The 13,498-nt window shown below is 44.9% G+C and overlaps 1 protein-coding gene across 4 annotated transcripts in view; it reads left to right on the forward strand.

Moving 5' to 3' along the window:
* The first annotated feature begins 6,165 nt into the window (after positions 1 to 6,165).
* Positions 6,166 to 13,498, forward strand: part of LOC117439215 (protein shisa-6-like) — a 66,900-nt gene continuing 59,567 nt past the window's right edge. For all 4 annotated transcript variants that reach the window (XM_034075019.1, XM_034075020.1, XM_034075021.1 and 1 more), the window contains exons 1-3: positions 6,166 to 6,268; positions 6,634 to 7,512; positions 8,609 to 8,769. In XM_034075019.1, coding sequence (XP_033930910.1) covers positions 6,983 to 7,512; positions 8,609 to 8,769 — 691 coding nt within the window. In that variant the 5' untranslated portion in view covers positions 6,166 to 6,268; positions 6,634 to 6,982. The remainder of the gene's footprint in view (positions 6,269 to 6,633; positions 7,513 to 8,608; positions 8,770 to 13,498) is intronic.

Raw genomic sequence — 13,498 nt, forward strand, 5'->3', positions numbered from 1 at the left:
GACTCTGCAGACCCTTTACATGAATAAAAAGCTACATAACACAGAAGGGGACGGGTAATAACCAGAAAAGCATGACATGGGACCTTTAAATCCCGTCCAACTAATCTTGCTGCTGTCGCTCCTCTTGGTAGTTGAGACAATGGCAATGATCCAACCTGGCAACTCCGAGCTTCCTGGCAGCTGTCAATCAAAGTCCATTGGCTCCGCCCCAAAGTGTCAGAAACCTTTCACGCGCGCAGACAGTACTCCGCGAGCGAGTGAGGCACTCCCGCTAGCAAGCAAGAGGGCTGTCCCGCTCGCAGGGGTTTAATCTACGCGCCAGGGTCATTTTATGCCCGTGTAAAAGCAAATGTTTCGCTCGTGAGTAGCTAGTTTTGTGCGCTCGAATATTGACACAATTCTGGCACAATATGTAAGTGATCGAGCTTTCAGAAAGCTTTCATTAATAGGACACCATCCCTAGGCACACACACTACCCAACTCCCTTTCATTATATTTTACAAAGCGGCTTTAGAGTAATGATCATTTCTAACCCTGACCACTGAGCTCTGTGAATATATGGCCCTGATCAAAAGCCAACACTGAACATCAAACAGGCTCATTCAGTTGTAAGTCTGGCTGTGAATTAGAGAGACATTAGAACGTGCAGTGCTGGTGCCAGGGACAGAACTGTAGCCTAACAAGACAGTTATGGGAAGTGATGACAGCAAGCTGGCAAGTGGCGTTACTCCAGACCTTCCATGCTGCTCATTCGGAGCAGGCAGCTGGCAACCGGCTGAGAGGAATATCGACAGGGCTTAAATGTTTTGGTATTTCCAAATGAGTGACAATTCACACAATTGGTTTCATTTGACATTAGCAAACCATACAGAGAGGATCATTGTGTATCATTCACGTTTATGGACAGCATACGAGACAAAAGCAGGGATAAATGACTTGCATTGGGATTCAGTTATTATTTGCTTTGCTGTAACTCCTGCCCAGCTGGACACTTCAGCAGCCAGAAGCCTGAAGCTCAAAGCCCTGTGGGCAGAGAACAGAGCATCATCAGAAATACCTGACAAAAGCACTTTCAGCAGTAAGGACTCAGCAGCACGCATAGTTAAACTCAAGGGGACAGGTTCTTTTAAAAGCTCTTGTACCAGCCTCGGCTCCTTTTGCAATTCAGAAAAACAGTTTTCAAAAGAAAACGGGTCATGATAATGGCAGAAGAACATGGCATGTATAAAGGATTGGCCCCTGGAGAGAGAAAAAGTAGTGAAGAACAATGGTGGCTCGGCCGCGCTTCAGTGCTTTGTCAGTGGCGTAACAGCAAGGTCTCGTCCGCTGAATAAACGGTATTTCCTCTGCTTGCTCTTGTGTCTCCACCACATTTAGACGCTGTGCATCGTCTCAGGACAGCCAGTGTGCACTGATCCTGGGTCAGAAACCAATCAGAAGCTGTCAGGGTTTCCTCGCCCAATGATTGTGACATTCAAAGCCTTTTTGGATGAAAAGGGGTCTTTTGGTGGTCATGTGAAAAAGAAAAATCCAAGGCACTTAGAAAATGTGTCTGAAGCCTTTATTCTGCATGGCTGGTCATAATTGCAGGCTTAAAATTATAGAAGGAAAAAAAGAGCCAAGGCACTCAAAGAATGTGTTAAAAAGCATTTGTTCTGCTCAGCTGGTGACTGAAGCTCTTTACTCTCAGTTATGACTACACAAACAGAAATGCAGAAGCTTTTTAACAGATTTCTGCAACGCCTTGAGTCGCTTACTATTTAATGAATGGAAAACAAACTCACTGAAGGACAGAAGGGGACATACAGGGGGGGGTCAGCAACACACAATCATTTCAAATCAATGAACTATGATTTAAATCAAGTCCCTCCGTTCACTCACACCAGATGTAGTAACTGTCCTTTTATTTGCTACATAAAAGGGTCGACTACAAAAGCGTAAATATGTATTAACCCATACGATTATACCAGCAGTGACGTTACACCCGCGAGAAGAGAACAGGGAGAGGTAAACGCCGCACACGGAGCCTCGTGCAGGAGCAGCTCTGTCATGTTTATTGCAGGAACAGAAATGGATCTGAAACATTAATGGAACATCCTGCCAGTCGGTCACAAACTGCAGCTCACAGATGTAGAACACTCCGGCTAAAACATGTATTTTAGCCGCTCATAGAGCAGCTGAAGGCCATGTATGTTTGGAGGCACAGTAACACTAAGCATGGACAGAGAGCTCCGTATTCTTACTCTAGTTTCTACATGTTGCCCACGTGTGCCTGTATGTGAGGCTGGGCACCCAGCCCTGATCTATGTCTCGGAGCACATCTATATCTCATGTTGAAGTCCTAGAGAATAGTTCAGTAGTGAGGACTTTACATTTTTCATCACAACAAGTATGGATGCCATAGTAAACATGGTTACCAAGCAACTGCTCCTCAGCCTGCCAATCAGACGTTGATGGTTCGAGATTCATACACAGATATGGTCACACTCTCCTTTCCTACTGTTCATGTAACTCAGTCGACACAACCTTTATTCAATGGTTTATTTGATATATAGTAATTTCATAAACAGCACTTTTGATCAAAATGTCTTTCGATGTATTCTCCTGAAGGAGAACTATATGTCAGCCGATCACCTTCAGCCTGATGTACGCCGTTCAGGATTTACTGCACGTCTAATAGATAAGGCTTAGTCTTTAAATTAGGACTTAGGATCTTTAGTACCGAACCTGCTGCCAGTCACACCACTGGTGATACAAAAAAAATGCTTGTGCTGAGCATTTGTGCCCCTACTGTTCCTGTCAGGCAGCTTCTGAAATGCTTTCTCTAATGGAAGCTGGCGTTCCACCTTCCTTCAGTATCTCCTCCGAGGCGCAGCAGGGAGGATGCCAGCAGGAAAAGTGCCACCGTCAGGAAAAGTCCTACTTGGGTTTCAGATGTGTCTGTTTAATAAACAATGTCATGTGACAGCTGTGTGACCTCCATCTGCAGCAGCTTTTCTACATCCTGGAGTAAACACTTTTTCCTTTTGGTGAACACCAGCTCAGAATGAACAGTTGTCTTTGAATATTCTGAAAATAAATGTATTTTAGCTCAAATATTTAGAGATGAAGGAAATGTATTGCATTCTATTAAAAGAGGGCTAACATATTTGGTTTGGTTTTAAAATACTGTCACTTCCCAAAACAACTTGAACTTGAATAATTGAAATATGGTGATCGAGTGAGCATGTGAGTGTGTGGAATTGAGTCAAAAATAATACTGAGGACAGGAGACAAAGAGGCATACACACACAATTAAAGATACATTCCTAATGTGTATTATTATTTTCATTGAATGCATTGACAATTTACAATAAGTTAAAACAAGCCATCCTTTGTCTGTAAATCAGCACGGCAGCTCATCTTGCACAAGGTAGTTGTCGTGCTGTGTTGTGATCAGTGGACACGGTCCCTGATCCCAGGTGAGGGGCCTGATCTGGAGCTTTATTTGAATTTACATTTTCCCATGGTCACTTTCAAGATTGTTCAGAGCCTGCACATATTACAAGTAATAGAACATGTGATCATGGACGTTGGATGGAGCAGCTTGAGCGAGTCAGAGATCTCCCCTCCTGACCTCGGAGTGCTGCCTTCCTCTTCAGATGCTGCGGCATCAGAGATGTACCTCAGAGAGTGAGAGTCCCTCTCTGAGGAGAGCACACGTGCTTCAAGCTTCAAGTCATTATGTCTTTGAGCCATCTTTTATGAGATGCTGGATCTGGATGCTAACAGATAGTGTATAGCTCATGGAGAGGAGTATAATTCAACATACCACACAATGGGGTGTAGCTTTCCCATTTAAAGTATTTATGGATTTGGTTTAATGATAACAAATACATTTTGGGACAAACATGAAATACTTGATCTAAAGTAGAAAGGACTGTATGTAAGATGCACTCAGCGGGGGCTCCATGCCTTTTGTACGCAGGACAGTTTGTAGGGTTCCACCGGGACGCCGCGTTAGAAGTGACTTGGTGAACATGAACCATTCTGTTCAGGTTCCACCGGGACGCCGTGTTAGAAGTGACTTGGTGAACATGAACCAGTCTGTTCAGGTTCCACCGGGACGCCACGTTAGAAGTGACTTGGTGAACATGAACCAGTCTGTTCAGGTTCCACCGGGACACCGCGTTAGAAGTGACTTGGTGAACATGAACCAGTCTGTTCAGGTTCCACCGGGACGCCGCGTTAGAAGTGACTTGGTGAACATGAACCAGTCTGTTCAGGTTCCACCGGGACGCCGCGTTAGAAGTGACTTGGTGAACATGAACCAGTCTGTTCAGGTTCCACCGGGATGCCACGTTAGAAGTGACTTGGTGAACATGAACCAGTCTGTTCAGGTTCCACCGGGACGCCGCGTTAGAAGTGACTTGGTGAACATGAACCAGTCTGTTCAGGTTCCACCGGGACGCCGCGTTAGAAGTGACTTGGTGAACATGAACCAGTCTGTTCAGGTTCCACCGGGATGCCACGTTAGAAGTGACTTGGTGAACATGAACCAGTCTGTTCAGGTTCCACCGGGATGCCGCGTTAGAAGTGACTTGGTGAACATGAACCAGTCTGTTCAGGTTCCACCGGGATGCCGCGTTAGAAGTGACTTGGTGAACATGAACCAGTCTGTTCAGGTTCCACCGGGACGCCGCGTTAGAAGTGACTTGGTGAACATGAACCAGTCTGTTCAGGTTCCACCGGGACGCCACGTTAGAAGTGACTTGGTGAACATGAACCAGTCTGTTCAGGTTCCACCGGGACGCCGCGTTAGAAGTGACTTGGTGAACATGAACCAGTCTGTTCAGGTTCCACCGGGACGCCGCGTTAGAAGTGACTTGGTGAACATGAACAATGGAGATAGCTACTTTGAGAATTTCTTACTTTCTGAGATCTTCTATCTACACCATCAGGAGGTCGTGGAGCTCGCCTTTTATAAATGCATACTGAGAATTCACTAGCCATAGTTCTGAGGTAGCTACCAAGTCTCACTGTCTTCTGGTGAAATCACTTGGTATCGTTCTAGGGAAGATGTCAAACTGTATTGAGTGTCTTTTTTTACCTTTTTATTATTCAAAACATAGCCAATCATTTGTCCACACAAGTAGGCTTCACATGCCTCACATGTGGTGTTGTGGGATGCTTCTGAAGACGGGTTATTTGGGTATGGTTATTATTTCCCCAGGACAGAGGAGAGTGTTCAGGCTCCATCATTTCAATCCATTTGTGAATGGAACATCCACGGCCATCAGAGAGGTTCATTGCCCCCCAGTCCTCCAACATGTGCGGCGACACACTCTCTCGCAGTATGCAACCTTGCTGCCACACACCTGTCTGACATCCTCTCTGAACATCTTCAACACCTGTGTTAGGTTTGTGTTAGCATTGCCCATCGTAAGTCCGCTAGCACATGGCCAAGAGAAAAACGTGTTCCTTCCTCCAGACTATCTCTCCGGGGTCTCATGAAACTCTCTTTTTCCTTTGACACATCAATACCGCCTGCTGTCTGCCGAAATCAATGTGTGCCCATGCTGCACACCTCCCTGTAGCAACCAAGACACCCCGAAGCTTGGGATGAGGAAAGCTTGAGTGCAGATATGGTGCACCGCTCTGTGGCTCAGTTTTCTGCAACAGAGTTCCACAGAGAGCAGTGTGCCATTCCAATAGTTCCTATAGCTGCTGCTGCTGCTGCGTGCTCCCCCTGCTCCCTAAAGATGCATGTGTAACCATGGGGATGAATGAGCCCTGCACATACACACGTGTACACGGTGACCGTAAATATACCAGCAGGCATGTGTAACCAGCACTAAGTGGTATGTAGGAGTACGCTAAACAGCTGCGCTTCACCTCAGTGCAGTGGAACTGGTAGTTTGGCACTATCCGTCCCCCCCCCCCCCATGACTTGGTGACAGATGTGATCTGAACTTCAACTGAACATGAAGTGTGTGCTGAGCGAGCAGATGAATGATGTCATCCTGAAAGTGATGTTGTACATAGGCGTAGAGCTGCCTCAGTAACAGTCAGCTGTTCAAAGGTTAGGCAACTGTGGGGGTGGGGGTGGGGGCTGCCAATACTTGACTAGAATGATGTAAGAAGCGGAGGGAGGGAGAAAAATGAGACGCACGGAGCAAAGGAGAGAGAGGGAGAGAGAGGGGGGGAGTGAGAGAGGTTCACTGCTCCGATATTCTTCTCACTGTCGGAGACACAGACGGAGCTCCTCCCTGCGGGTCTCCGAGCTGAGGTAAGCTGCTTTTCCTCTCTCCCACTCTTTCAAATATTACAGAAAAATGTCACAATGTGTGGCAGTATTTTAGAACGGTATGAATAGAATCATGCAGAGTAATTGTCCCGTGTCCGCGTTGATCTGAATGCAGAGACGGTGGTGTAACGCTGAGCACAGAGAGAACACTCATTAAGAGTCTGTTGTGTGTGGGTGTTATCAAGTGGAGTGCGTCATGCAAACTGCACGGACCACTTCAAACAGCATCATGTGCAGGACTCCAATCTGTCAGGTTCTGTCGACGTGGAAAGCCTGCTTGTTAATAATGACGTGCAACTGACGTGAGAATATATCTAATGAGCCGTTTGCATTATCTGTCTCTCCAGCCGTACTCCAGCAGAAGTGACTGTATTCAAACACCAGCACCTCGGACAGCGACACACCGCGGCTCTCACACGCTGCGAGGAGAGCTCAGAGCCGGTTAGGAGCACAGGACATGGGGCTACCCTGGCACGGCCCCCGCTAGGTTGCAATGAGCTGTAGCTTGTCCATGGCACACTAACAGTGGAGGAATGCCCTTGACAGCAGACTGCGCAGAGTTGTTTTCAGCATGACGGACACTGAGCCATCAGCCGCAGACTCGGTGGCGAAACAAGACTAAACCCGTGCATGTTTAACCAGAGCTGAAGACTCTTTGCCAAAACACAGCCTAACACTTGAGTTCTTCATACTACCATGGGGATAAGGCATATTGTGTTGCTGCTCATATACCTGGACCCTCTGTGCGCGCTGGGCGCAGCTACAGGCGGGAAGAAAACCAAGCAGCCGCCCCCCCGAAAGCCTCCCAAAGCCACCGAGGTGCCCACAGCTGTCCCGCTGAACACCCTGCCGCCGGCACCCGCCAGCAACCACGACACATGCCTGGGCTACTACGACGTGAGCGGGCAGTATGACAAAATGTTCGAGTGCAACAACACGAACCACCGGTACTGCTGCGGGACGTGCTACCTGCGCTTCTGCTGTGAGTACAAGAAGGACCGGCTGGACCAGAAAGCCTGCAAGAACTACCAAACCCCGAAGTGGGTGCAGACGGTGGTCCCGTCCCCCATACCGACCGGAGAAACGTACGATCCGAGCATGGATCAGACCAACACTGCGGTGTACATCACCTGTGGGGTCATAGCCTTCATCATAGTGCTGGGGCTGTCAGTCAAAGTGGCGTACGACAAAGCCACCGAGCCCCCCCAGGAGATGAATATTCACAGGTGAGTCGGATGCACAGTTTAACATGACAGCCTATCACGTGAGAATGACTTGTGCAATCCGTGCATGTGTTTGAAGCACACACACTCCACTCCATGTTCTCCTGAGTAAGGTCACAAACAAATAGAGACAGACATCGAGAGCTCCTTGCAGACGAAAACAAGCATGGAGTCATTTTGAGTGCAGTCGTTTCCAATGTACCGTAATACAACCTAGTTAAAGTGTAAGTCAATGTATTATTCAGACCGACACTAGGACAAAAGAATAACATCGTGCATACTTGAATCACATTAGCCCATATACTTGGTCCATATAACCAAGCCAAAGCAGCCAGCTGTCACCCCCCCCCCGTCACAGTCAGCTGTGTGCGAGTGGGGGTCTGCAGAGATGGGATGTTGCTCCCGAAGCTGGCTCTCCTCCGGGCTTCAGCACGGCGCTGGAGCACACGTTGTCCTCCATCGGGGAACAATGCTGACACACATGATTTCCTCCAGATTAATAGCTGTTTGTGTTGGATGTATAGTTCAACACACGAGCAATCTGAAGACTGTGAATAATGGATAGTGTTAACTGCATGGGCTGTATCAAGTGCGTGCGACATCGTGCACGCATCACTGCACACTCACGGGGGGGGGCAGTAACATTACCATGTGAATGTAACAGCAGAGGTCATGTGAGGTCACACACGTGTCACACAGAAAGCTTTGAGCTGCTGCAGCTCTGAGAACTCATTTGTATCATTCCCCAAAGCAAACAAACACTTTGTGAACTTTCTCTCATCCTGATGACTTCTCCCTCTCTTCCACTCTCCTCCCTCCGGGCTCCTCCCTTCCATATGCACCTGGTGTGCGCTCTGGAAAACATTCAAATGCAACCCAATTAGACACTCATGCACCAAATGTTGTCGTATTCCCAGAATAAGAAATGAAGGAAACACAGCAGCCGTGCTGAAGCGTGACAGCACCACACTGTCTGAACAGTTAGCCGCCTTCTGCATGAAAGAACACACACGCTCTCTCTTCGTCTCTAACAGGTTCAGCTGCACTGACAGACACACGGTGCAGTGGTAACACTCATTCTTGTCTACCTGTTTCCCAGGGCCCTGGCAGACATCCTGCGGCAGCAGGGGCCCATCCCCATCTCGCAGTATGACTGTGAGAACTTTGCAGCAATGAACGGCTCACCCAAAGACAACACGCCAGTCAGAACCTCATCCAAGAACCACTACACCCCGGTCCACAGCTCCAAGTCCAGCCACGGTAAGTCCTCTCTCACCTCCAGCCCCTGTGGCTGACTCAGTGCTGCACCCTTTAGCCTCAGTGTGTCTGTGTAAAGCATGTGGGGTACAACCAGCATGTGGCACTCCTCCAGAGAGCACCCACTGTGCCCACCCCTTCCAGCAGTGTTTCTCCAATGATAACATCCAGTAATCATCCGGTTTGAGGGGAAGGGAGAGAGTGAGAGAACAAAGGGGTCTGCTCGTGGAGATAGTCCCAGGCTGGCAGCGTGGTGCAGCGCTGCCGCCTGACGGGCTGGGGGCGTCCTCTCCGTCGCTCAGGGGGAATGAGATGCACGGCATGATCTAACAGGTATAGAGCATACATGTGTATTATAGGTGGATCCAAAGACCCTCGAGGAGAGGATCAACTGTTATGTGTGAATCCTCCGGTCCAGTGGAAATCACATGCCTCCAAACATTAGAACAAAAATGATAATTGTTTTCCTCCATGGGTTGAGAAATGTTACTCCCTAGGATTTCATTTCATCAGGATCATATGAAATAACTGTTGCTTCTGTTTGTGGAACAGCGATATTAGAGGCACAGCCTCCTCTGCACTCTGCCTTTGAGTAATAACAACCATTCTCCCTGTTTCTTACTTCCATCCTACAGATCAAAACAACAACATAGTGTTGTTAAAAAATAGGTTTAAGAAAAACATCTATTCTCCACCAAGAGATTGTGTTTGCAGTGTCCTGTCCTCACTGTCACCTAGAAAGGGTCCGTGTCCTTCGGCCCTTTGGAACGTAGCATGTATCTGTTTGGGATCAAGCAGATGGCCTCAGCAGCCTGCTGTCACTGAACGGCACAGTTAAGGAATGTATATAAAATAACACGTATTTGAACCAATAATAATGCTTCTAAGAGATTCATGTACATGTTTGTATTTTGAAATATGTTTTCTTGATTTAAAGATGTTAAACCATGCTACTGCTTTTCTGGGAATGTGACGAGTGGATCTGGAAGTGTTTTCCCACCACAGACTGTGACGTATACACACTGTGATTATTCACACATGTGAATACTCAACCCAGTCTCACGGCATTTCGTGTTCACCAACACGATTTTTAATCTATTGATTCGTGTTCACCATCACGATTTCCCCCTTTTTTTCGTGTTGCACAGCACGATTTTAAAAGCAATGTATTTCTACTGGTAATGTGTTTCGTGCCTGCAGGCTGCAGCACGTCTTTTTCTCCGGTCGGATCGTGGAAGACCGGAAGCTGTGTGGTTCATAAAAACATGTTCTTACTCAATATCAAGCCACAGTTATTGCTTTTATTTTAAATCGTATAATTTCTGACTTTTGTTTCCGTCTGTGAGGAAAATAAATGGGGCTCAGAGCCTCAGAATACTGAAATCTGTATTTTTTAAATCTTTTTTTCCTTCTAATTTGTTATTCTTTTCAAAATAACACACTGTTATTTACTCACCAATAACACACAATTATCCTTGCTTTTATTTATTGGTTTGATTCCATAATCTCGGGCTTTTTCGGCGTCCGTCAGGAACTGAATTTCAAAATAAATATAACCGGAAACAGACGTAGGCGATTACCCAAGATCCTCAGCTATGGTTTTAAGCTCTCTGATTGGATGTGTTAGCCGCAATGCATGCTGGGAGTTGGTGTTTATATTATATGAAATCCGGAAAACATTTTAAAAGTATAAAATAATACTTAATTCCGAGTGCTCTTGCTTTTCTCTTTGAAAGTCATCACATAACGGCATTGTAATACACGGTTCGGCTGCATTACATATTACAGATCTGCCGTAGTTCTTTATTTAGAGAGCCCTGATGAGAAGACCTTTGGAAAAACTGGAAGAAATGCCGCCGAAACTGAATATTTGACGTGGATCATAAATATATCAACAATTAAACAACATCTTCAATTTCTCTTCACACAATACGTCTCCTTGCAGTATCAACACTAATTCGGCTGACTTTTACATTTGATCTAATTCATAGATGGGTTATATTTACACCATAACGGTGCATAGCTGATAGAAAAGGACTGTAGTTTTTAAAGATATTACTGATTTTCTTTGAATGTAAGAATGTAAATACTGAGTCTGAAATAGTATAGCAATATGCTGTAAAATGATGTGAAAGCATGCATAAAACTATACATATTCAGATGTTGTACATACACACTAATAATACAAAGTTGTTATGGCTGTGTGCACCTTGTGTGCACCTCCTAGTGGTTAAAGCACGTTATTGAATTATTGTTTTTATGTGTTATATTTGATTAAAAAAATATTAAGAGTACATACTTTCATAGGGAGAAAGTATAAATATAGAAATATAGAATATAAAAAATCAAGAAGATACTATAAGTGATCTCTACAATAAAACAGTTTAGTGCAGGATGTACACAGATATTAATAGGAGGAGGTGCAAAACAGAAAAACGGATTAACCTTTATTTAAACATTAAACAACAGATTAAGGTCTTTGGGAGTATCTATCTACAGATAAATATTAAGCCTGACAAAGTACTTAACGTCTAATATATTGCTTTCCTGCAATGTTAACTATGTTGAAGCACTTATTTTAACTGATATTATACACATTAATTATACTAGTAATTGGGTATTAGTTTAATGGTGGAGGTATACACACATATTGATAGATGTCTTGTAATGCACTGTTGAGGAACCTGTGACCCAAGTTTTTCATTCATTGCATAACTACACCGTAGTTGTGTATGATATGTCAATAAACCTTTGAAAATCTTGAAAGGGATGTGCAAAATAGCCATAATATACAGTCTTTAATTAACTATTAGTAGAGAATAACGAGTAATGAATATACTTTATTACTCGTTTCCATTCGTGTCAATTGCAGATACATGTTTAGTCTTCTCAAGCACCAACTATCAAATATCTCTCCTGATTGTTGGCACTTGACAATCACCTTACCTGAATTTTACTCAGGTGTAACTAAAGTCTGATTTAAGGGTTGTTTATATTTCACATCATTAATCAGAATCTGCAAAGTAACTCAAATAAATGCAGTGGAGTAAAAATACCAGGTTAACCTCTGAATTGTAGTGGAGTAGAATTACAAAGTAGCAATGAGCTGTCATGTGGGTATATATTAATGCTGCGCATTATGGACACAAGCGATTTTCACCCATTTATTAATTATATGTTTTACATTTGATAACACCAATGTGTTTAATACTGGCAACTTCTAATTGTTGGAAAAACGAAAACGTTCAGTAGAGACGTCCCATAGAACATTTTGCGAAACACAATAGCCAGCATGTATAGTTCTGGGGGGGTGTTCGATTCCAGTTTTGGATAGTCTGGCGTGGTTTCGTTCCATTTCACACAGCTGTTTGACACTCTGCGTAACCTTACGGGGACTGTAGTCCTTAAACGATAGCTGGGGATTATGGGTAGTGTAGTGTCTTCGGCCATCCTAAACTCAGAAATGTTGACAATCGCAATGATGTTCGAAATGTCCCTTATAGGCCTACGTCTGTTTCCGGTTATTTTTATTTTGAAATTCAGTTCCTGACGGACGCCAAAAAAGCCCGAGATTATGGAATTAAACCAATAAATAAAAGCAAGGATAATTGTGTGTTATTGGTGAGTAAATAACAGTGTGTTATTTTGAAAAGAATAACGAATTAGAAGGAAAGAAATATTTAAAAATACAGATTTCAGTATCCTGAGGCTCTGAGCCCCATTTATTTTCCTCACAGACGGAAACAAAAGTCCGAAATTATACGATTTAAAATAAAAGCAATAACTGTGGCTTGATATTGAGTAAGAACATGTTTTTATGAACCACACAGCTTCCGGTCTCCCACGACCCGACCGGAGAAAAAGACGTACTGCAGGCAGTAGAAATACATTGCTTTTAAAATCGTGCTGTGCAACACGGAAAAAAGGGGCAAATCGTGTTGGTGAACACGAATCAATAGATTACAAATCGTGTTGGTGAACACGAAATGCCGTGAGACTGGGTTGAAATACTGACATATTGATCAAAGTTACCAGGGCATTACAAGATGTAAGTCAGGATGCTTCTGAGTGTGCTGCAGCACACAGCGGCTCAACCCGTTCAGGAGTGTTACCGTGGATTGGAGCTACAGGACAACTAAACACTGTGTGTATTGTTCTTTACATGACAAGAGTCTGTATTCACGATATATTATTTAAAGAACAAGACACACAAATATTTAGATGTCCTGTCGCTCCAATCCACGGTCATACTATACAATATAATATATAATATACAATATACAAGTCGGCCGATTTCTGCTACATTGCTGTGCATCAAAACACATGAATGCTTGTACCAGTTGCTGCTCAGTGCTGCGACCTCTCTGCGTATCACTCGTACGCAGCACCACTCCTCCTCCGGTCGGTTCCTGCCCTGCAGAGGACGTGCTGATACGCAGCTGCACGTGGCGGGCTGCCTTCACTACGACCTTGCATGCATTTATACTCAGTAAAGGTTGCCATCCATGTATCATTCTATCCGGTAGCAGGCTTCGACCTTTCAGCCTGTTTGCACAGAATAACTGCAAAGAGAACACAACAAAGCCAAGCCCCCTTTTCTCCGCGCAGAAAGGCAGTGACAGTCTTAGCAGAGCGTGGTGACGTGTGCAGATCCATGGTGAGCTGCGCTCCACGCCTCCAATGGCTCTGAGGCGCTGTGGAGATGAAGCCTACTTGCTTTCAGAGAAACATG

The sequence above is a fragment of the Pseudochaenichthys georgianus genome, chromosome 23 (assembly GCF_902827115.2).
Source record: "Pseudochaenichthys georgianus chromosome 23, fPseGeo1.2, whole genome shotgun sequence".
NCBI classification, from domain to species: Eukaryota; Metazoa; Chordata; class Actinopteri; order Perciformes; family Channichthyidae; genus Pseudochaenichthys; species Pseudochaenichthys georgianus.